General features: G+C 54.0%; 1 protein-coding gene across 11 annotated transcripts in view; it reads left to right on the top strand.

Moving 5' to 3' along the window:
• The window catches only part of LOC108405049 (uncharacterized), a 92,430-nt gene that overhangs the window by 3,678 nt on the left and 64,100 nt on the right, over positions 1–24,652 (top strand). For 10 of the 11 annotated variants that reach the window (XR_012133191.1, XR_012133194.1, XR_012133193.1 and 7 more), the window contains exons 3-12: positions 1,573–1,599; positions 4,278–4,328; positions 9,637–9,672; positions 10,507–10,533; positions 11,707–11,733; positions 16,062–16,088; positions 16,184–16,210; positions 17,013–17,039; positions 19,977–20,042; positions 23,197–23,304. Coding sequence is in view for 7 of the 11 variants with exons in the window: in XM_073240916.1 (XP_073097017.1) it covers positions 1,573–1,599; positions 4,278–4,328; positions 9,637–9,672; positions 10,507–10,533; positions 11,707–11,733; positions 16,062–16,088; positions 16,184–16,210; positions 17,013–17,039; positions 19,977–20,042; positions 23,197–23,304 (423 nt within the window). In the remaining 4 variants the exon portion in view is untranslated. The remainder of the gene's footprint in view (positions 1–1,572; positions 1,600–4,277; positions 4,329–9,636; positions 9,673–10,506; positions 10,534–11,706; positions 11,734–16,061; positions 16,089–16,183; positions 16,211–17,012; positions 17,040–19,976; positions 20,043–23,196; positions 23,305–24,652) is intronic. The other variant, XM_073240912.1, reaches the window with a different exon arrangement.

Genomic DNA, 24,652 nt, shown 5'->3' with positions numbered 1-24,652 from the left:
TGAGCTCCTCTCACTGTCTGACCCCTAAAACCCCACCAGCCATCAGCCTCAACCTCTACCCTGGCTCCTCAGTGCGCCCGGCTCCCCCCACACCATCTTTTCCTGTCACTCTCAAGCTTTGCTTCCTATCCTCACCTCCTGGGCTGGGCCGGCCTTAGGCCTGGGTGCAGTATCCTTGTGTGAGTTTGCTCACCTAGAGGAGCCTGGTGCTCACAAAAAAGGCATCCAATCACTTGGGAGTGTTTCCTGTGTGCTGGACACTGTGCTAAGAGCCTACTACGTTAGCTCATTTGGTCCTCCTTAATGACATAGGCACAATTTCCACTCCCAGTTTTCAGATGAGAAAACAGACTCCGATGTTAAGTTTCTCCCAAGGTCACATGGCCAAGAAGCAGCTGGTGGGCAACTTTAAACCCGATAGCCTGACCCTACACCTGTGCTCTTGCGTCTGACAGTGCTCTTCCCCAGTTGACATCATAGCTCTAAGGAGGGTCTGAACCTCAGGGTGAAGCCGCAGTGCCTAGGCCTGGAACCTGGGACATTTCAGAGGTTCAGGACAAGTGCTCCAGGTCACAGAGCTTTGAGCTCCCCTTGGCCTGCCCAAGGGCTGCCTGTCAAGAACAGAAGTGTCCACCTGAGCCACTGAGTCCATCTGACCCACAGTTGCAGTACGGGAGGGAGAGCCACAGGAGGTCTTTTATACAAGGTGTTTTACTTCTGTACAAGGCTGTTTTCAAGCTACTTTGGGACTTTGATGCTGCTGGTGCTGTTTTAAATGTAACAATGGACCCATCCAGCTGCACAGTAGGAGGCCTAGCATGAGCCACCTGATAAGGCCTGGGGTTGCCAGTGTGAAATGCCTGTGTTGTTCCCATGGTTCACCAGAGGTGGTGCCACTGGCTTCTATGGATCAGGGTGGATTGGGGCTGTCTATCCATTGGTCACTATGGTTATAGGGGTCCCTTGGTGACTTTGTTTCCTCTGCATCCAGATCCTCCATTCTCCCAGATGTATGTGTCCTGTTGTCTGTCCTCCCATGTTGCCCCGTGCACCTCGCCCATCCTGCCTGGCCAGACCTAACGACTCCAGGCTATGTAGCATGGCAAAGCTTTGTGCTTGGCTCTCACATGGACCTTCAGATCACCTCACTACACAGTCGTCTGGAGTCTCCCCCTCTCACCCCCCAGCTCAGGTGACCCAGCCCGCTGGGGCCATGGCTTCTCAGGCAGAGTCTCTGACTTGGGGGTGGTTTTCCTTCTCTCTGTCTCTCACACGCACACACACACATACATACTTCAAGAGGGTCTCTTAAGGCCCCTGCCACGGTTTCTCTCCCAGTTGTCTGGACCGGCTGTCTGGGTGAGGCAATAGCCATTCTTGTGTGGTGCTTGCTGGGTGTGGGACCTGCCACGTATCAGCGTCTGTGTTTTATTTTGTTATTTCACAGCCATATCTTTTGTTGATCGTTGTGCCATTAACACGGATTCTTATGGGTGTGCCTCTCTCATCCCTTCTTTTTTCTCTCCTTCTCTCCCTCTTTCCTGTGCCCCATGTTGCATGTGGCCGCCCTAGGGAGTAAAGGGCCAACCAGGCGAGAAGGTGAGTCCACGCTTTGCCTATCCCCTCTGCCCCAGCCTCCGTGTCCACCCAGCGGACTCTTCTGGGGCTTTCAGAGGCTCACAACTCTGCCCTCATGGCCTCTGTGGCCCAGTTTCCTAACAGCTTCCACACTGTCGGGCAGGAGGCTTGAGGTTCCTGGGCTGAGGTCCTAGCTTCCCTGGCTGAGTGGGTCTCCCTTGCCCACTGAGGCTGCATGTGGCCTCATAGCTCTGATTCCCGGCCTTAGGCAGTCTCCCTTCCCGGGGACAAGGAGAGTGCCACTTTCTACTCTATGCATCTGGTTCTAGCCCATCCCCAGCCCACCACTGGAGCCCTCAGACTTAGAAGGCTTTGCATTGCCCCAGAGACAGTCCTCCAGGGAAATGCCCAGAGGCTCCCAGGGCTGTAGGATGGACCCCTGGGGAAGCCAAAGGCCCAAGAGACCATCCTGGAACATCAGCCCTGGTGGGTTCTGGGGGCTTACACATCTAACCAACTCACTTTTCCAATGAGGAAATGGGCTGGGGCTTGCCCTCGGTCCCACAGCACCAGTGATGAGTAGGGGCCAGGAGGCAGACCTCCTGGTGCCCAGCTCAGCACACCCTTGCCTGTACTTGTATGTCTGCAACAGAGTCTCCCTGTGCCCAGTAGTAACAGTGGCAACAATAATAATAGCAGCTACCACGGCTTAAGCACAAACCCTGTCAGGTGCACTTTCAAGTGTTTTGCCTCTGTTCTCCCAGTCAGCACTGCCACAGGGGACATTAGTACTCCCACTGACACGAGAGGGAACCGAAGCACAGAGAGGCAAGTCACACAGCAGAAAGGCACAGAGCTGGAGAGGAGCCCCAGCATATCTGACCCAAGGCTGGGAGGCAGTCCTCCACATGGAGTAAAAACTTGTCAGTCCTGCCCTCCCAGGGAGCTCAGCTGCCCAGGAGAAAAACACAGGGCCCAGGCAACTGTATAAGGGTAAAGGTAAACACTTCATATGTGACACATTCTTTTCAGCATTTGCACCATTATCTCTTGAAATTTTCACATCCACCCTATGAGCCAGGTGCTATCCCTGCATTACTTATAAGGAAACTGAGGCAGAGGAAAGTTAAGTAGCCTAATGTCCCATAACTGGGAGGGAGCAGAGCTGTGCTTCCAACTGGACCATCCTGCCTCTTCACATTACAATACACGGCCTTGCATAAAAATCACTGTATAACTGCAATGGCATAAATAGTTACTAATTTGAAGTCACTCCTGAGCTGTATGTGAGGCATGATATTTTCAGATGCATTTATGTCCTGTGCCCTTTAAGGGCAGTAGAGCAGCTCTCAGCATCCCAGTTCACAGAGGAGGTATGTGGGCTCAGAGAGGTTCCCTGACGTGCCTGGCAGAGCAAGACCTGGAAATAAGGCCCTGGGTGCTTGGGCTTCTGGGAGGCGTGGATTCCTGGTGGGGAGCAGCCTCTGCCCTCTTTCAGCAGGGTGCAGTCTGCAACATTCTGCCCAAGCAGCACCTCTCATTCACATCTGTGTTCCCTATGCCCTCCATCCTTCTCCTGTCACCCCTCCCACCACACACACACACACACACACCAGACATACACTACATCACACACACACCACACCACATGTACACACTCACACAGACACATACATGCACACCAGATGCACACATACACAAGGACACACACACCACCACGCACACTCACACACTACACCACACACACACCACACCACATGCACACACACACCAGACACACACAGACACATGCACACACACCAGACACACAAACACGTGTGCACAGAATCACACACATACCACACACATGCGCACATCACACACTTGCACACACAAACCTCACACACAGACACATGCTCACATGCACACATACACACACACACACACATACAGATTTGTCCAAGCAGCTTGGCCATCTTTGGGTGGCACTTTGAGCTCCCAACCCAGTAGCATCCACCATCCTCTGAAAATTCTGCCCAGACTTCCCCCTTGTGTCACTCTGGAACCAGAACATGGAATTTTGAGGCAGCTCCAGTCTTCAGGCTCCAGCTGCTGGGCTCACACAGCATGTGTGTCTGGTCCCCACCCTCTGTTTTCAGCAACTCCATGCGGCAGGGCAGGCTGCTGCTCACCAGTTGCAGGGTGCACAGCCACATAGGTATTTGGGGCTGAGGCGGGGAAGAAGACCTCAGGGTCCTGAAACCTGTGTGGGGCTGGGGCGGGTTGGGGAGCGTCCTGAGCAGGCCATAGCCGGTGGCCTCTGGGGCTTGAGCAGCTGTGGCTGAGCTGAGTGTCCACCCCCTCCCTCCCTGTGCCCCACCTGCCCACCGCTGCACTGAATCCTCTTTTCCCACTTTCCGGCTGGGGGTCCCACCGCCCTCTTTCCCTGGTCCTCATATCTGACCTTTCCTCACATCTCTTCCCTCCACCTGCTTCCCACTGCCCTTCTCAATCCTTCCCGAATGCTGCAATCATCCTGTGCGCCTCCTTATCTCCCTCTGCATCCTCCTGTCCCCTGGCCCTTTCTGCCTGTGGCCCGGCACCCCTACCCCTCCCTGTCCCTCCCCACCTGCCAGCTCCTCTTACTCTCTGCTGGCTCACCCCACTTCCCCCTGCCCCTCGCTCCCTCTTCCTCTCCTCCCTCTCTGTCTCTCCCTCAGGGGGCTCCAGGAGATGCCGGGATGTCCATCATCGGTCCTCGCGGCCCCCCTGTAAGTGGCTTTACTCTTCTTCAGGGTGCGGGATGGGTGAATTAATGACGGGGTATGAGGGTGGAGGGAGAGCAAGTCCTGGCTGGGCCTCTGGGCAGGGCGGCTACCACATGTGATGTGGTCAGCCCAGCCTGGCCTCAGTGCCTCTGTTGATGTTAAAGCAAGTGGTCTGACTAAATATACCTAAATTACAGCCCCTTGGGAGGGTTCACAAGGGCCTGCCCTCTAGCCACAGACTAGAGCAGCTGGGAGGTGGCCCTGTTGTTTACAGGCTGAGAGGAGAAAGTACTCACTCATCTCTGGAGGGGATGCTCCGGCTTTCCAGGGGACAAGCCCTGTTTTCAGAAGCCCACGGAGCAGAAACCCAGAGTCCAGATGCCCTGACCCAACCACCCACTCCTGGTCTTGGCAGAGACCCAACCCACTGCTTGTCTTCAAAGGCTCCTTTTTGTGCACAGTGCTGGGTTCTGTGTCTTAGTTCACTCTGCCCAGTGGCCAGGGCTTGGGAAAATCAGAGAGGCTCCCTTCAGATATGCTTCCTTAGGAACCAGAAGGGAGACATGGGTGACAATGCAGGAAGATACTGTGCCTACAGGAAGGAGGGCTACATGATTCCTCAGAATGCCTGGACCATGGCATTTCCCTAAAATCACCAAATGTCAGGATGGAAAGGACCTCAGTAATGGTCTAGCACAGCCCTCTCAGAAGGGGAAACTTCCCAGAGAGGGGAAGGGGCTTGGCCAGGGTCCCACACACAGAGGCTAGAGCAGTTCAGATGCCAGGACCCAGGCAGCCAGGGCTTCCAGCAGAGTAACAAGTGCACGTGGCTGCCTCCATGTTCTGCTGTGTGCTTTTCCTGCCCTGCCCTGCATGGTGATGGCGCAAAGGCGGCAGCAGGCTGGCCTCAGGAAGTGTGAGGCTGGCCCGGTGGACAGATGAAGCCCAGCCTGTCCATTTCCCTGCCTTCAACAGGAAAGCCAGCAGAGTGGGGGGCTCTCCTGCCTCAAGTCTAGGGAGGGGGTCACAGAGCAAACTGCTACATCCAAGGGAGGGGCTGTGGTGAGAGGTGGGAGCTGAGGTAGAGCCAGTCAGGGCTACTTGCAGACAGTTGGGGTTGGGGGTGGGGGTGATCAGAGAGGAGACCAAAGGAGGATCTGGGGAGCAATGCTGGCAGGCAGCTCCAGGCCTGGGCTGGAGGCAGGGTTTGAAGTGTCCGGGGCTGCATAGACACAGCCTTCTCAGCAGGGATTCCTCTGACTCAGATCGCTGCAGCAGGCAGTATCCCAAAACCTGTACACAGAGTAATTCACTTAACCTGCAAAAGAACCCCACAAGTCGGTCCTGTTAGCATCTCCATGTTTAGATAACAAAAGCTGGGCAAAGGGAGGTTGGGCAGCCAAGGTCACACCCTAAGATGTGGGCATGCTGGGACTTCATCACTCAGCCCAGACCACAGCTCAGGGCCTGCACTCCGGGCCCCCTCTGCTGCAGCAGGTCACCAGGCTACAGAGCCACCATCACCTGTGCTTCTGGGCTCACATGGCCACTGCCCATGGGCTGTAAGCCTTGTGTACCGGGGAAGCTGCAGTGTGGATGCCCTGAGCCCAGTTGCTCCTGACAAAGGTGCTGCCCAGCCAGGGGGCCACTAGGAGATGGGAAGGTCAAAGAAAAAGACAGTCTCCCAGGTTCTGATGGACAAGGACCAACTGAGCCTAGGGTGGACTTGCCAGGAAGACAAGGGAATCACACAGAACACAGGCCCTACCCCTTGGCCAGTCTCTGTCCCCACTCTGGTCTGACCACCCACTGTGTGGATCATGCTGGTCATCTAACACTCTTTCAGCAACACAATGTCAACAGGCTACCTAGAAGTTGTTAAGAAGGCCCCACTTTGGGAGAACATGCTAGGGTCAGTGGTCTGCCTCAGCTACCCCTGGCTTCCAGCCCAGCATGCAGATGCCTAATCAGGAACTTACCCACTGCATTAGATTCTATCCCAGGGGTGAGAAGGACCTTCTCCTGGGCACCTGTCACATCCTAGGTCCTATACTGAAACCCTGTGTATACTCGGGCCTCCTTCAGTCCTCCCAGCAAAACTGTGCGGCGATCCCTGCCAGCCCACTTCACAGAGAGGCAAACCGAGTTTCATAACTGGCCTGTGGCTACCCAGCTAGTCAGTGCTGGACTTGAGTCTGGTTGGGCCAGGTCGGCCTCCTTCCAAAGCCAGCGTTCCAGCCCCAACACCCCTTCCATGTTTCAAGCTTTACTGTTTAAAAAGGATACTTATCTTGAGAAGAAAAAATTATCCCTGTGGGTGCCAGGTTGGAGCTAGGAGAGTTTTTATGGCACCAAAAGGTTTGACCAAGCCTGGTGTCCTATGACTGCCCTCCAGATGACTGGGCCAACCCCGCTGAGCCCTCACTAGACACCAGGGCAATGACCTCAGTTCCTCCTGGGAAGCCACCTGGAGCAGGTGAGAACAGGGATGGGGGAAGACAAAGGGGCCATTTGTGATTAAGGCATAATGGTCAAGTGGGCAGGCGTTCTGTGGCTGGAGGGGATGGGGGATGTGTGGTTTTCCTCTCAGCCAGAAAGAGCCCAGAATACATGCTAGTAAGAACCAGCTTTGCCAGTTTCTGGGGCCACCTGCCTCCTCTCTTGGAGCTTCATAAATAGACCAGGCAAGGGCACTTTGGGGAAGGATGATTCACATTCCAGTGAAGCACAATGCTGGACAGCGGCTCCACTAAACTGAGTGGGAAGCTGGGACCTTGAGAGGCTGGGCAAGTCATCTGCCAAGCTAGGAAATGCCCCCCATCTCAGAGGGAGCTCATGCCCTCCCTGAGTCTCCCAGCTTCTCTGTAGGGGCCATAAGAGCTATCTGAACCTCCAGCCCTCATTCACAAGGAGACACCCCATGCCAGATTGATACAACTGCTAAGTGTTTCCTCATTTATTCATTCCATTAATATTTTTTAGGTTCCTACTGCAGGCAAGGCACTGGGTAGATAGTGAAACCCTGAACACAGCCTGCTTGTCCCTTTGCAGGACAAGCATAAGACCACGCCATAGGAAAAGACTGATAACTTTGTCAACATAATGTAAAACTTCTGTATGGCAGAAAATGTACCATGAAAAAACAGGTGCTACATTGGAAAGAATATTTGCAACACATATGACTCTCGAAGACTTACTGTTCTTGACAAAGAGCTTTACTCAAATCAATAGGAAAAGGACAAACAACCTACTAGAAATTATCAGAAAGGAATGCAAACAGGCAGTTTACAAGTACACTGGACTGGCTGATAAACATTGGAAGAGATGGCCCATGTTAGCCTAGAATTGACAAGATGTAAATTCCTGTGCCCAGCCTTTCTGAGGGCCTTATCCAGGCCCAGCCTCTCCGGGAAGTAGAGTCTCAGTTTCCATTTGGTCAATGACAACATTCTTCTCAAGGTCCCTGAAGAAGCTTTGGTTAGCCCTGGATTTGGCCCTGAGTTGGAGAGATGCATCCTGCTACCAGGGCAAGCTCTGTAATTAGCAAGCCATGTGATTATCCCTACCATGTAAACATTATCCGGAGTAGGACAAGAGGATGTTTCTTGGAATCCTCTTCTCCTGACCTTTCCTTCAGGCCTCTCAGCATTCAGAATACTTGAAGGTTTACACTGGGAGGTTTCAGAGGTTACACTGCAAAGTTTCCGGTTTTCTCCTTAGTGCTATTCTTAGCATCACTTACCCTTGAGAGAAGAGAAGCCCGGGGCCCTTCTGATATATGAGTGGCATCTCCTCCCCCTTGCCCTTCTGGCTGCCTGCCACAAGCCCATTCTGAGCCTGCAGCATACTCTAGCTTGCTCCCTGCCTCACCAGTGCACCAACCCTGCCAGCAAGGCCCCCTTCCTCCCAGCCAGGACCCCTGAGCGGAGGTCTCTGGGCGCTCGTGTCCACAGCTTCAAGAAGGACCCAAGCAGCCTGCAGATGTTTCCATTCATGGCAGAGGGATCCAGAGAAACCTTCTTCTGGACAGGGTCTGATTTTGAAACTACTGCTTGGCAAGAATAAATTTCCACTGATCCTACCATCAGTTCAACCCAACAAACATCTGACCGTTTCAGTAGCCTTCACAAATGTAATTCAGTGACCCTATGAGGTCATACTGCTGTCCCCATCCTATAGATGAGGAAATTGAAGCACAGAAAGGCAACTTTCTAGGAGTCACACAGCCATTGTCGATGGAGGCAGGACTAGAAATCAGTCCGCCAGCCCCAAAAGCCCAAGCTTGGACTATGGCCATCTAGTCCAGGGGGGACTCCAAGCTGAGAACTAAACATGTGAAAGATGTGGTGCATCCCAGGAAAAGCAGGTGGGGAAGTGAGCCTGAGCAAACAGTAGGTGGGAAGATGAGGCAGGAGAGGAGCTGAAGTGGTAGACAGGGATGAGACTGAGGATGACCTTGAATGATACACGTGAAGAGAATCCTAGCTGGTCTTTGAGAAGAGGAGTGGCAGGATGCGTGCTTCCAAGCTCTCTGCACCCTTGTCCTTCTCGGCCTTCCCAGCCCTGGAGCTAGCTGCCCAGCCATATGCTTCTTCCAACTTCTGCACATCTCTTTTCACATGTCCTGAATCTTGACCATAAACCACTAGACTGTGACCAGTGAACCTGCTTCTAGTCTCCAATCTGAATACCTATCCGGGTTGCACTCAGCACCTCCAGGAAAATGGGCATGAATTGCTCTCCTTCCCACAGGACTGGGGGATCCAGAGGCTGCCCAACTAGGAGAGGCCTGTGAGCTGGGGTGAGAGGAAGACAAGCAGTCTGACTTGTTCTGGTCTGAAAACACACATTCTGAAGGTCAAGTTCTGATACCCACAGCATCCTTAGATAAGTGGCTGTGGGCAATGACTTTGCAAATAAGACTTAGACACTCACTGTCCAGGAGTTCAGTGTGTGGCAGGCAGGGTCCCCACTGCCCCCACTCTCCACCCACCTGTTTGCATGTCAAGGTTCAGAGTGCTGGGCAGTGAGGAGCTCTCAGGCTCTACTTCCCAGAAAGACCCAAAGGACACTAGCCACCTCCTTTGCCCTTCCCCACCCTCAGTCTTTGGAAGGGACTTCCTATGAGGTCCTGTTTCCATCTGTTATCATCCTCCCTCCCAGACAGCTTACTGTGGTGAGTGTCTCCCACGGAAGATCAAGGGGAGTGGGAGAGAAACCACAGACCCTCTGGGAGCAAAGGTGAACCAGAGGGCTAAGGTCTGGCTTCCTCTCCTCTTACCCATCCTCAATCCTCTCCCGCTCTTTTTAGGGTCAGCCAGGCACTCGAGGTTTTCCTGGATTTCCGGTAAGTGGAGAGGGCTGAGGTTAGCTGTGTCCCCAGTGACCCCTGGGCCTGGCTGGCTTAAACCTCATGTGGGGCCAGCCCTCAAGCTGCTCTTGACCTCCCAAACCCCAGTCATTAAGGACCCTCTCCTGAAGCCATGCATGGAGAGCAACCAAGGGGACTAGCTTAGCACTTGGCTCACAGTGCAAGAAAGGACAGGGTAATGGACAAAGAAATGAAGAGGTGGCGGGGCAGGAGCAGCTGGGTGCGGTCTCAGGCTGGTTAACCCCCGCAGGATGCTGGAATGTGGAACAGCGATGCACCGCAGGGAAGCAGCCTCCAACCTGGCTTGGAGAGGAGACCTGCCCTGGAGGAGGCAGGGAGGTAGTCGTCTGTATAAACTGTGACCCCTGCCAGTGGGGCCTAAGACAGGCCTAAGAGGGAGGGCAGGGTAGCAGATAACTCCCCTTTTCTGAAGACCTCAGTGCTGGCCAGCCCTGGCTTTCTAGAAACATGTGGTCCATTCTCCACTCAGGGTAAGGAGGTCTTTGATAGCAATGGTGACTGCCACCCATCAGGTTCCCCCTCATACCGGCTGCCAGGCAGGTGGCATTTCATTCATTCTTCACAAGGACCCCTCATGGAAGATTCTGTTACCCTCATGCCCATTTTTAGGATGGGAAACTGAGGCTTGAGCTCACCCATGCTCACATAACCAATAAGTGCTCAGACAGAGCCTTGAACCCTGCCTAATGTGGAGTCCAGAACTGTGCCCCTAACCACTGCCCCATGCTGCCTCTTTGGCAGGAGACCTGGGATGCTCCGTCTTTATAGCTGGTTTCTTTCTGCTTTCAGGGTCCCATTGGGCTAGATGGCAAACCGGTGAGTGGACTCTCTCGGGCTGTGGGCTCCTCCCTGCCCCTCAGTCCAGGGCATTAACCCGGGGGGCCTACTAATCCTTCTGCAAGACCCAGACTCCTCGGAAGAAGCTTCAGATGGAGTGAACATTCCCAGAGTAGGAGGCCATTGCCAAGGGGAGGGGGAGGAGGGACCATTAGAATGAGTTGCCCCTACCTCAGTGGGCCTCCCCTGGCCACAAGTCCATGGCTGCCAAGCTGGGCTCTCAGCGTCCAGAGTAAGAACCAGTCCGAGAAGTTGGTGATTCTGGGATGGTCCCAGAAGGGGACTTGGTGGAGTGGCAAGGAGGCAGCAGGGAGAGAAGGGTGGAGAGCTTTACCCCCTAAGCCTGAGCAGCCTGGCACTGTTCACACCCTTGCTCTCCAGCACCACCAGGCACCTCCTGCATCTCCTGTTCTCCCTGGGGTCTCCCATCCCTGGTGAAGCCCAAGTCTGCATGGAGGCAGCTTCCCTATCCATAGATCCTCTCTTTGTCCATTTCAACCCTTTTAACTTAGGCCCAGGTACAAATATTCATGGGGGAAAGGAGAACCCTCCCCTCTCCTAGTGAGGAGGGAGGTGGGGGAGAGCTCAACCCCTCTGATGCCCTCACAGATGCCCCCCACATGGGCAGGCAGTGGGTCCCAAACCCAGCCCCACCTACTCACATCTCCCCTGAGCAGCAGGAGAGCAGCTCACCTCTCCCCAAGCATCCTGTCAGATGAAGGCCCCACCACCCTCCTGGGCACTCCCCTCTGCAGGCCAGAGCCAAGCCCAGCAAGGAGCTATGCGGATCATTGCCCCTCGCCTCTAAAGACCTGGCATCCCTATAAGCTGCCCAGGGTGCAAGGATGGGCTCGGGGTTGGCGTCCAGAGAGACCACCCTCCTGCCTCTGTGGCAGCTGCTAAATAGATGCAGCAAAGGGCAGAAGGCAAATAACCATGCCTGAGTCAGCAGGTCAGGGAATGGGTGGATGAGCGAGTGAGTCAGTGAAGGTGTGACAAAAGAAGGAAGTGTGCGAAATGAGCAATGGGTGACAGCAGAGGCTTGCGGGGGGAGTGGAGTGGGGTGGCCAGTGTGGAGGGCAGTGGGCGGTGGGGGGGGGATGGTTCTAGGTTGCAAACAAGGTGTCTGGCACTCGTACTCTTCTCCTTCAGGGCCACCCTGGACCAAAAGGGGAGATGGTAAGACCCCCCACTTTTCTGCCTTTCCTCAAGGGTGGGGGGTCAGCCTGAGGGGGACAACAGAGACAATGCAAGTGGCTGCCCCCACGGGCACCCCCAGCTGTGTGCAGCCTTTACACAAACACAGGGAGGAGAAGTGGGCAGGGGGCTTCCCACCTGAAAAAGATGAAAGCGTGGTCCAGAGAGTCCACAGTTGGTCAGGGTCCCACGGAGTTAGAGGCTAGCACCCCCAAACTGCCACCAGCCTGTGCCTCAGGACCAGCCTGCCTGCGGCACTCATGTGCCAAGGGAGGGCGTCTGGCACTTCGTCCTTAGCCCGATTCCCTAGTGCGGCCCTGCTCTGGCTGCCCCAGGGCTCCTTGCCTCCTGCCCCAACTGGGCACAAAGCTGACTTGAGAAGCAGACCATGGCCCCCGCCTTCTTCCTGGCCCCTTTCAACTTCTGCAGAGCCTTTTAAAGGAATTTCCTCCCTCTACAGCTTCCCTTGTCAGGAGCCATGTACCGCAGAGGTGGGCGACCAGTTCTCAGCTGGACTGGTGGGCCATTAAGAGCAGATGGGGCAGCCCTGGGCTGGGATGCATTCCTGCCTCATTCACACCCAGCGTGGTCACATCTGCATTGTGAGGCGCATCTCCGCCTCCAGGGGCAGGCCAGGAATTTGTGCCAGGTGGTGAGAGTACCCAGGCAAGCTCCCATCTCCCAGGTATGAGGGCAGCCTCTACCCACCACGGGGGTGCTGCCAGGGTGTGGGGGCCAAAGGCCTGCCTGCTGTGGGAGGTAGATAACCTTGCATATAAAAGAGGAGATGGCAGAGTGTTGGCAGGGAGACCTGGGCTTACTGTGGGACCCTAACTTACCATGGGACCTTTAGTAACTCAGCTCCCTCTGGGTCTCGGTGTGTCTGCAAGGCTCAGACTCAGCTAATGCTTACTGAGGGTTTTCTGTGGGTGGGCACAGGGCTAAGCACTACACAGGTATTATCTCACTTTATCCTCAGCATAGCCCTGTGCTCCAGGTCCTATTAGGAATCCTTTTGATGGCTGTGAAAACTGAAGCTCAAAGAATCTAAGTAACTTTTTTGGAGTCACACAGCCAGGAAACATCCAAAACAGGATCCAAGCCCAGTTCTCCAGTTCCTTCCTTCCACATTTTATTGCCTTTCTCCCTCTCTCCCTCCTGGTGTCCCCACCTTCTTCCTTTAACAGATTTTTATTGAGCACTGGTCCCACAGGTGCTAGAGATACATACAGGAGTAAGACACTGTCTTTGCCACCCTGTAGCTCACTGCCTAGTAGGTGAGGCATTTAAAAAACCACTCACATAAGTAACAAATTGCCTCCACAATCGATGCTATGAAAAGCCAGTACCCACTGCCCTGAGAAACCCCCAGGCTGAGGGTCAGAGGGGACTTCCTGAGAAAATAATTGAACTGGAGCCTGAGGGGTGGGGATTTAATTAAAAGGGGAAGGCCAGGCACATTCTGGACATGGGAGAATAGCATGCACAAAAGGCAGAAAAGTCCTTAGATACCCACAGAACTGGAAGAAGGGCAGTGAAGCACTGGAGGCAGCGGGTGGAAGAGCTGGCATGGGAACGCAGGCCCCCCAGCCAGCTTTCCTGTCCATCACAGCCGCCTCCACTGCAGATGCATTTCTTGTTGCCCCTATCCTGTGCCTAAGCATGCTGGGCACACACATGATGTAATGGAGGCTGAGGAGCAATAAACTTCCACCCCACCATTGTTACAGCAGCGTAAGGGGGTTGGATGCTTATTCCCTCAGTCTCCCCTCCCTGCCACCCTCTTCCCCTTCCTGGTGACCTGACGCTACCATAACGTAGTCCAAGGCACCCCAGAAGTAATAATGATGGTAATAATGATCACTGCTCTATAATCCTCAGAGTTTATTCTTCCCACTCTGCACAAGGCAAGATGGAGGCACAGGGTGGGTGAATATGTTGTCCAAGGCTACACAGCACCTAAATAACAGAGCTGGGATTGAGGCCAACGTGGTGGAATCTCACCCCTCCACTGTGCCTCCTTTCTGTGGCCAGGGCCCTTTGTCTTAAAGGAAAGGAAGCCTTCCATTGGCTCCTTTTCCTGCCGACCCTTTGCCCCACCCCAGGTCTTTCCCGTCTGTTCAGGAATCAGAGCTAACTTAGGGGGAAGAGTGGGGCCGTCCCGTCTCCCATGAGCCCATGTCAGCATGATAGATCCCCTGTCTGCCTCAAAGTAATCCATCAAAATCCCACAGGCCCCAGAGCCATTAGGCTTCTGTTTGGCTTGGCACAGGGACCCAAGCTATTAATTCAACATGCTGTCCCGCATAATCATCTTGGTCTGCTCATCACATGTCTGTCTCCCACTCACCTGCCTTCCCAGATGGCTGCCCCTCTGCTGGCTGTCCAGCACGGGGGTTGGGGTGCACCCTCACATGCTTAACCTGGGTCCCTACCTGTCAAAAGGAGGCCCCTTGTGCCCCACCTACCTCATAGTCAGCCCAAGAACCTGATGTAAGTTGTAGACAGGATTGGGGGTCCCACAAGTGTGTAAAGGAGAACCAGGACTCTGAATTCACCTCCTATCTCACCACTCCTGTGGCTGTCCTACAGGTGGGAGGTGTTAATTTGTACCATGTGTTTATAACAGTGCCTGGCCTGCAGGACACAGGACCAGCTCGTTGCCCTGGGCCTGTTTTAAAAGGACAGCCACTGTCCTAACTGGTACCAGACTAATTGGTGCCATGTGCTGTTGGACCTTGAGATATTTAAGAGAAACTTGAATACAGGTTTTTGTTTTACTCTCCTTGCTCTGAAATGTTGGCAATTGAAATAAAACTGTGTGGGATCAATAAAATCCCTGTGGGGACCACAATATCCCACGATACGTCCCACCATTTGGAACATCTGCACTTAGTTGTCCAGGGCTCCACAGTCCCAAGCCTTTGTCTTAATTTTGTGGCCCCTGCCCTCCCCCTTGTCATCGTGTTCCTGTTTCTGTCCCAAGAGAGGGTGGCCTGGTCACCTGCAGTCTGATTCCCTGCCAAATGCATCATATTCTGCCTAAACTTACACTAAACACTAGGTCAGCCACATGGCCTGGGATGCCATATGGATTGTTCCAAAGGCCTCTTGTCCCCTTGTGTGAACCTCCTGGGAATTTCCCATTTTGGTAGTTGGTCCAGTTGGGAAGCTGGAGGCAAGAGAAGGCTCTGCCCCAACCCATGGGTCTGTCCAAGGGGTTCCTGAGTTCTTTAAGCCCCAAAGACTGTCTGGCAGGTGGGTCCTCACAGGCTCTCGGGGTGGCATCTGGAAGGGACCTCAGGGACCCAGGGCCTGGGGCACTGCCTGGGCTTCTAGCAAGTCTGGAAGCCCTGCCTCCAAGGCCTAGACCAGCTCAGAGAGTGCAGCAAAGTGACCAGGCCTTCCTGGTCAAACAGACCTGGGCTCACATCCTAGTCCAAGACTCACCGAGCTGCCAGGCTTTGTCTCCATCAGCCTGGCTGAGAGGTGGAGCTGGTGAGACGTCCTCCTCACAGGTGTGAGCACATCCTGAAAGCCTGCCTCAGAGCAGGTCCCTCAACGCCAGCCGCAGGCCACACTCCTGACAGAGCCAGCTGGAGGCTGTGTTCCCCTCAGGGGTCAGGGGTCCATGCTACACAGGGTTCCTTTCTCAGCCCTGTGACCCTGACAAGACACCCTGTAAGGAAACCCAAGGCCCATATGGTCTTCTGAATCACCAACTGTGCCTTCTCTCTTTCACCAAAGGTTTATCCGAAGTTCCCTGTCTGCAGCTCTGCCCCGGCACCCCGCCTCCAGCCCTGGGTTCCCCCGTGCCACTTTGGCTTGGTTGGTTTCACACTGAGGCCCTGGAGAGTAGAAGACAGACTGTGCCAGGGTGTCCTGGAGGCTTTCTACCTCACCTTCTTAGCGTAGGAGATGGGCGTGAGTGAGGCAGGGCACCCCACAGTGGCAGCACACTGCCTCACCTACTGGCACGGCCTCCGGCAGGCTGGCCCGTGAGACCATGGCGCATGGCGATGAAGGCAGGCTGGCATCTGTTCTTAATTACAGCCACATGCAGGGGCAGAGCACACCTCATCACACCCACTGATGGATGAGGAAGCCGAGACATGGTGTACAGGCCACACCAGCTGGAATATCTTGGGCACAGGAAGACCAGGCCATGAGGGGCAGAGCCCAGCCTGGGCTAAGCCTTCCAAAAAACACCTGGGGGGCTTAGCTTCTAGCACAGTCCCCACCCAGGCCCATGTCTCTGGTTCTGCCTGCCTTCTGTGCACCCACTGACCTCTGTGTCTTTCCTCCCACAGGGCCTGATAGGTCCTCGAGGACAGCTGGTTGGTACCTTGCCCTACTGTTCCCAGCAGAAAGGCTTCGGGCCACTGTGTCCTCAACTTCAGTTTCTAATTCTCTCATTTTCATCTTTTCATAGGGACCTCAAGGACAAAAAGGAGAAAAGGTAAGCCTGATGAAGGTTTTCTAGACTTTTCATGAGGAAACAGCCTCCCCACAGGTAGAAAGTGGTCTAGAGTGGTTTTTTCAAACTTTACCTTTCACCCCCAGAGCCAGGGGTCTCAGATGGTGCCAGGACATGAGAGAGAAAAGGGAGTTGATCTTTCTTGGGGACAGAGCGTAGCCTGGAGCCTGGCCCTTCTCAGCCTTTTTCTCTGCCTTTCCCACCTCCACCACCACGTTGTTCCCTGATCCACCTCCATGAGCCTCTAGTATTTTGAGATGTCAGTTTGTAAACCGCGGGCCTGGCCTGCATTTCTGTCTCCTTGAATTTCTGATGGAGAGTCTGCTGCGCTTGCCCTGGAGGGGGCAGCACAGGGACTTGGCCCCCCGACTCTGAGAAGGCATCTCTGATGGCCCCATTGCCCACAGCTTGCCTCCGTGCCTGCCGTTCCCATCCAGGGGCTCCTGTTCAGGCCACTGAGTACACCCTCCCAGAGAGCTGACCTTTCTGGAAGATTCCTGCAGCCAGGCATGGAGCTCAGCTCCTGACTCTGCTCTCACAGCAAGTGGTGTATGGCAGTGGGGGCCTGCCCTAGGCTCCATGGAGCCACATCCAGGCAGGCCCTAAGGGTTTCTCCCTGCTGCCAGTCAGGGGCGAGGGAGGGATTTCGTTCTCCTGCCTCAGAAAGCACAGTCCAGGACCAGAGCAGGGCTGGCAGGTGAGGCATGTGCATGATGTGTCCAGTTCTGAGGGACAGACCCCAACAAGTGCCTAACACTCTCCTCTCCTTCCCTCCCTTCCCCAGGGTCAGTGTGGAGAGTACCCACACCGGGTAAGTGAACCCCCAAATGGATCCGTCCCTGGGGCTCCAGTGTCTACAGAGCGCAGGGCACAGGAGCACTCCACCCCACTACATTTAGCAGCCAGACCAGGGTCTGGGGGGCTGGCAGTGTGTCAGGCAGCCCCGGGAGTGTGCCTGGTGGTCTGCGTGTGTGTGTGTGTGTGTGTGTGTGTGTGTGTGTGTGTGTGTGTGTGTGCAGAGCTGGTCCCCAGCACTCATGTTGGCAGTCCATGAGTATCTTGGTATATCTGCCCCGTGCCATCGCCTTCTGTGTAAAACCATGAGGCTTGTGCAAGTGTGTGTCTGACTCCTTCCCCAGTGTGTGTGTGTGACTGTGTGTACATATCTGGCTGCTGGCCCTGGCCAGCCCAGAGGGACTTTTGTATTAGTCATTGTTTCAGATGACCCAACTCTGGGTGGTGGGAGATAACTGGGGCTGACTGTATTAATTCAAGGATAAAATCTCTGCTTTGCCTTTTTAAGAACAGGGAAGTCCTCTCCAAGCAAAATGGGGGATTTCAGGGCTGGGATGGTCTCCCACTCACCCCCAGCCTCCCCAGCTCCTTTCCTTCCTTGCTCCACCCCAAAGCCTGCTGTAGTCCTTTTAAGAATCTTGAAACATATGCACAAACAGCAGGGGCCATTCATGGGACAGGGAGGGCGAAGGCAAGCACTGCTTCCTCCAGCCAGAGCCCCAGTTAGCTGGGACTTGAGAAGTGCCTCTGGTTTTGCAGCTTGGCCTTGCTGCTTTCAGACCTGGGCAATCAGGGCAGGGAGATCAGGCATCTTTAGATGTCCAACCCTCTGTTGTGGGCCTCATTTTGCCCAGAAACACATGCACAGTGAGGTTCCCCTGGCTGCCCACCATGCCAGGCAAGAGGACTGAGGAAGTAGAGACAGCACAGGTCAGGCTGAGTCCACCTGGCTCCAGAAGACCACTGGGAGGGCCTTGCTAGCAGGGTCCAGCCACTTAGACCCTTACCCCTGAGTTCCTGGGCCAGGAGAGGTTGAGGAGCCTTTGAACATGAGCAGTTGGGATAGGGTTGAGGCCAAGGCTGGGCCTGGGCAGAGGGTGCAGGCTGGCAGCAGTGCAGAGCCAGCCTATCAGTGGGATGTGCCCTAGAGACACAGGGGCCCTGGTGCTCCAGTCAGCCTGATCCTGATACAATAATAGAAGGTCAGCTGTGTTTATTTGAAATGGTGGGCTCACAGGATTGTTATATTACCCGAAAAAAGACAGTGTCCCCGAGCACAACTGATGACATAACTGCAGACCCCTTGGCCGTATGTCATCGGTCCTGAGCAAACACTCACAGGGGGAGGGGGAGGAGAGCACTCTGCCCCTCAGCCCAACACAAGAGGAGAGGAAGGGTAGGGACAGAAGGCTCTGGAAGCACCATGTTAGACTGCAGCAGTGTGGGGCATGAGTTAGGCAAGAGTGAGAGCAGATTTGGGGATGCAGCTGGTGGACAGGGCAAGGCAGCTGGCACCCCCTTGTTTATCTGGAAGTGAGTAGAAAAGCAGGGGCTTCTAAGACAGCAGTCTGGTGGCTTTCTGAGAGGTCTGCGGGCATGGTGGGGGTGGCAGGCCTCCAGGCCTGCAAGATACCAGGAGATCCAGGCTGCTCCCTGCCTCTGTTCTGGACTGCAGCTTCCCCAGGAAGGGAGGCAGAGGAGGGGCAGTGGTGGGATGGAGTGCCCTGGGATGGGAGCAGGGCTGCTGGGCCCTGGGCTCTGGCACTCACTCTCCCCCTATCACCCTCTCTATGCCCCCCACCCCAACATCAGGAGCACCTAAGCAGCACTCTAGCAGCCCTGCGCTCCAACCAAATAACCCTGAAGGTTTGTAGGTTCTGGAAGTTCTTCAGGCCTCTGTCTGCCAAGCGGCTCCCTGGACACAGAGCCCAACATTGCACATTCCCAGGCCCCATGGTGATAAGTGGGGAGCTCTGGGTGCAGCAGCTGGCTGTGAAGGTAGCAATGACCTGGCTCCCAAGTCCTCAGCTGGGCACATTCTCAGCCCTGGTCACCCCTGGCTCTTAAACTTATCCCAGGGGACTCATGTAAATTAGAACACTTTCAGAAACGAGGTTGATTATATGCCATCCTTGTTTTCGCATTGGTTCTAATTGCTCCTTAAAGCCATGGGCTGCTCAGCTTCAGTGGGTAGAGAGACTAGAAGCAGTAAGAATTTCCAGAAATAAAAATCACATTGGATAATATTGCAAGTTGCCTCCTCCAAAACGGTGGTTGAACATGCTGGAGACATCCTAGTGCAGCCTCTATTTTCCAAGACCACTAGCCCCAGGGTGAGACCTCAGTAGGACTTAGCTTGTGCCAGACTTGGCCACACCTCGGCCAGCTCAGCCCCCTGGGAACCCAACCTGGCACTTGAACATCCTCCTAGATTCGCTGACATCAGCCTTTCTTGTTCAACCAAGAAAAGAACCCAGTGGCCACCACACACCAGCCAGGCTACAAGTACCCATTTGGCTGGTCCCATGGCTCCCTAGCCAGAGCCTCTGAGTCAGCTGCCCTCAGCCCAGCAGCCTGTCCACCACCAGGATGGGTGGGGCTGGCAGTGCAATGTTGGGCCGCGTGTCAGGCAGCCTCTGCAGCTCAGCACAGCCATGGAGGGCAGGCCATGCCAAGAAGGGCCACTCTCCCAGTTGGGGGGTGCTGTTGGCCAACACCCCACTGGGGACGGTGTGCCATCCAAGGGCAAGCTCGGCTCTCTGCCCCACTAGCCACAAGAGTGCCGCGTCCACGCCTTCCCTCCCTATGCCTCATGCTCACTAATTTCTCTTCTCTCTTCCTCTCCGCCCTCCCTCTTGGCTGCCCTGCCTTCCTGGTGACTTTTGGCATCCTTCTGAACACCTGCGATCTTTGGCCTTTGCCCTCTGGCCTTTCAACTCATCTTTCTCCTCAGCTGCTGCCTCTCCTCAATTCAGTGCGACTGGCTCCACCCCCAGTCATAAAAAGGCGGACCTTCCAGGTAGACACCTTCCCTTTGCCCAGACCACACATGGCTTCCTGCCCCAGGGGCTCAGCATTGGGCTATAGACAAAGCCAGAACCTCACTCTGCTTCAGTGAAATTAAATTAGACAAAAACAGACCCATGAAGGCTGCAGATGTGGAAATAACACAACACTAGGCCTAGGAGACCCACAACAACTGCCACATGTTATAACAGCCACCAACAGCCATCACTGTGTGCCAGCTACTGTGCCACTCATTTTACAGGCCTGATTTCATTTAATTTTTTCAACAGTTTTATGAATTAGGCATGATCATCCTTATTTCACAGATGAGGAAATCAAGGTTCAAAGATGTTAAGAAAGTTGCCCAAGGTCACACAGCTGGTAAGTTACAGAGCGCCCAGATTCTCTGCCTCTTACCGGTGTGATTTGGGGCAAGTTACTTAATCTGTCTGCACCTCAGCTTCCTCGTTTGTCAAATGAGAACAATAACAGTTCCTCCTGCATAGGGTTCATATGCACAGAGAGCCCTTGGAAAAGTGCCTGGCACAGTTTAAGTTATAATTAAATGGAGGCTTGTAGAGGTAAGTTTGTGCCCAGTCATGCAAACAGCAAGAGGCAGAATGGGGCCTGGCAGGCAGGCCTTCAAACCCCACAGCCGGGGCTCTCTCAGATGGACCTATACCCTTTATATTTAGAAATGCAGATTGCTTAGCATCTGGTCACAAGTAACCTGAGTTTGAGGAGCAAGGGAATTTGCGAGGGAATGTAACCCACAGCCAGGAAGTGTAATCTTCATGAGCAACTGCTTCCAATCCTGCCTTACTAACCAAGGAAGCTGGGGTACCAGATCACAGAGAACAAAGGACAAGAGACCACAGACCCAGGGATCCAGGAACAGGCATCACAGCTTGATTCCAGGCCACGTAGCCCATGGTTGCCACCCCTGTCCCTAGCCCCCTTATACTCTGCAGGGATTACCCCCTAGGTCATAGGAATGCTGGAAGTGGCAGGGCCCTGAGGTGCTGTCTGAAAGCCTGAAATGGGGCCTGAAGCCCCCATCTGGCCTGACTCAGGGGTCCAGAGCCCAGGAGCCTGCATATTCAGGCACTTGACTGAACAAGGCTGAAAAATCTCTCCAATGAACAGCTAAAAATACAAAGGGACATGTAGTGCGTGTGCTGTCCGAGCCTGCATATCCCATTACCCCACCAGATCCCCAAGAGCCTCCATGTGCTCTGAGCGCCCATCCCCAGCATGGACAGTCAGGGGGCCTGCCAACGGCTCAGAGAACCACAGGGCCCACCCCTACCTGTGTCAGACCCCAGTCCAGGAGGGCCGAGTCCTTGCTCTCAGCGTGGCCATTCACCTCAGCCCCCAACAGCCATGCCTGGCTTTGTTGCACTAGCTGCTATTTGCTGAGCCCTCTCTGGGTTCCAGGCACTGTTGTAAGAATTCTACATGGATTATCTCATGTAATCCCACACAGCCACCTGGCAGTGAGGTGCCATTATCATCCTCACCTTACAGATGAAGAAACTGAGAGGGGCCCAGGATTCAATCCAGGCCACTACAGGTTACTGCCTCCCTTTTTAAAAGCAAAGGGTGGGTGAGCCAGACTTTCTGTGCTGCCCTAACCTGGTTTCCAAAGTAGAGAGAGAAGAGCAGGGGCCCCTTTTCTGCCACAGCAGATCCCACCTACAGAACAAGATTTTTATGCTGTTGGCCATCATGGGGCATAAAAAAGCTTATCCATTTCCTATCAATAAGCCAATATTGATTTTACAGCCTCTGTAAGATGCTTAAACACTGGGTGAAAGAGGAAACTTTATACGAGTTGTGATGTGCTTAGCAGATGGTGTTGGAGGTCATTTCCAGAGTGCATGTCCAAAGTTGGACAGTGAGCAGCTTTTGCTGGGGACTTATTTGGAATGAATAACAATAGTCTGGAATTCCAAGTATGGGTCCTGGCTTTTTCTGAGCTCTCCATGTAACCGCAGTCAGGGAGCTCAAATTCTCTGAGCCTCAGCTTTCTCTTCTGTAAAATGGGACTTAGTGTACTTGCTTCTGTACCTTCATGGACACACTGAGCCCTCAAGAGGCTTCTCAGAGGGTGTGGCAGGTTGAAGCCCAGGTCCCAGAGTGACACTGCTGGGTGCCATCTACCCTAGGATGTCCCAGCTAAGAGATGATTCAAGCAGGTACTACTAAACCATGCAGTTTTCATTTGAGGTTATGCACTATTCATAATCATTTTCCTCTATAGAATCTGCAGCAAGCATCAACAGCTCCCTTTTTCATACAGAGTGTCATAGAGGATTGCTGAGATGGCTCTGAGAAGGCTAGGCTGGCCTGGACCTTCAGCCACCTACGTCCCCCTGCCTCCCAGCCCGGAGCTCTCGCCCTTCTGGGCTGTCCTGCTTCAACCTGTCAGCAGAGATGGGGAGGGGAGGGACTGAGGCAACCACAGGACTCTTGCCCCACTGGAAGGGGGCGACCCCTCCCAGGCCCAAGTGATGATTGCCCCTAAGGAATGTGGGCCTAGCTTTCCAGGACTCCCAGTTTTTCATCAGAAGCCACTAGCCCACAGTTTTTGCACTAAAATCTCTTGCCTAATTATTTAGTAAGCCAAACGAATTTCTGTGACCCCTGACCTAAGGCTCCTATTTGATCCTCTGGACCAGATAGTCAAGACAGCAAAAGCTGCAGCAGGAAACAAGGAAGCGCTGTTCTCAGCTGATGGCTGAGAGGTCAGACCTAGATGGAGGATGAAACTCACTGCTCGGAAGGGCGGGACCAAGGCACGCCCAGGCCGAGGTCCATGGGCGCTGCACTCTGGCAGCGTGAGCAGGCTGGAAGCAGGCCTCCCGTGGGGCCGGGGGTCATCTCACTCACTCCTCTGCCTCTGCAGCAGGGCTCTTCCCTTGGGGACCACCTGCTCAGGCAGCAAGTCCTCCCTGGAAGCATCCCCTCTTGGGGGCCTAATGTATTGGCCGTCTCCTCGCTGTCACCAGTCCCTGCATGTAGTCACCACCACAGCATCATCACCATCACACCACCACTGCCTGCCCCCAGAGCCCACAGTGGGGCCTTCACCGGGTGCATGGCACTGGGGTGGGAACCACTCTGTGGCCCTGAGGGGCTCTAACACTTGTTCCCATGAACCTCAGGGTGAACAGGGCCAAGCTGGCATCCAAGGCCCACCAGGGCCACCAGGCCCCCCTGGACCAAGTGGACCTCTGGGACACCCAGGACTGCCAGGGCCCATGGGGCCACCTGTAAGTGTCCCCTTCTTCTCCCCACTGCCTCCTCTCCTTCAAGATGTGTCCCAAGAATTCTCTGTAAGCACCCAAACCTTCATAACCAGTGGAAGCCTGGGTCCCCACCAAATGGCAGAAACACCGTAACAAGGCCATTGGACATGGTGACCCATGCAAGGAGCTGCCCGTCCCCATCACTCGTCTGGTGTGCTCTGGTTCTGAAAACGCTCCTCCTGGGGCCATGCCTCAACTCTACTCATTGTCTTCCAGAGAGGAAACCACTAACCAGCTGTCTTTTTCCCAGCCTCAGGAGAGAGGAGCTTGCCAAGAAAATTCCCAGGGCCACCTCTGATGGCTGTCCCCTTACCCCTGGGCTTAGGAAAACCTGAGCTGGGGGCAATATTCTGAAGAGGTGGCAAAGGGGTGTCTGGCCACGGGCACCCCTAATGAGTGTGCCTCTGCTGGTGTGAATGGGTTTCACATGCCTGTACCACCTTCCAGCCAACCTGCATGCTTGGTCGGCCAGGGGGACCCAGCATCAAGCCTGATGCTGAGAGGGGCCAGGGGGGCCAGCAGGCACCCCTTTCTGGGTAGAACCACACATGGACAACAGGTTAAGCCTCATGTCCCCCATGCCACCCATTTCCAAGCCCTTGCCAAGACCTCACTCTCTTGGCCCAATTCAGTGCAAGAAAAGCAGGGGTGTAACTCAGCAGGCATGACCTCTTTAGAGAAAATTATCCTCCACCCAGAGCTCATATTAATGTCATATTTAATGGAGACACAGGAGTTAAGGATGAAGTCTATTTAATAATGTTTTTTTTCCAAGTGACTACAAAACAAAACATAAAATTATTTTTCTTTTCTTATGACAAAAACATCACACATTCATTGTGAAAATTTGCAACACAGGCAATAAAAAAGTTTTAAACATTTTCTCATATCTGGAGTTCACCATCATTAACATTTTGGAGAATCCTTCCATTTTTCTCCTTAGACATATCTACACAGAAGCCCTTTACAGGTTGGTAATGTTCTGAATAACATACCAGTTTGTATGCTATTCGGTCTGGTCTGTCCTTTAACATCATAAACTATGACCTTTCCTACATCAGGAATCTCCCATGATATGAATTTTAGGGCTGCTGGGCCTATTTGCAAGGTAGTTAATGAGTCCTCTTCTATAATATATATCCGCAAACATGAATGTTTGTGCACATGTCTGATTCTTTTGCTGCAATGGTTTCCCAGAGGTAGAATTGCTAGGTCAGTGCTGTCCCTGTAAACAGCCCTTGATGAATACAGCCACATTCCAGGTCACTTGGCTTCACATCTGGGTCCCTCAGCTGTCCCATCTGCCTGAGGC

The sequence above is a fragment of the Manis javanica genome, chromosome 7 (assembly GCF_040802235.1).
Source record: "Manis javanica isolate MJ-LG chromosome 7, MJ_LKY, whole genome shotgun sequence".
NCBI lineage: Eukaryota > Metazoa > Chordata > Mammalia > Pholidota > Manidae > Manis > Manis javanica.
This window is presented reverse-complemented; position numbering and strand designations above follow the sequence as displayed.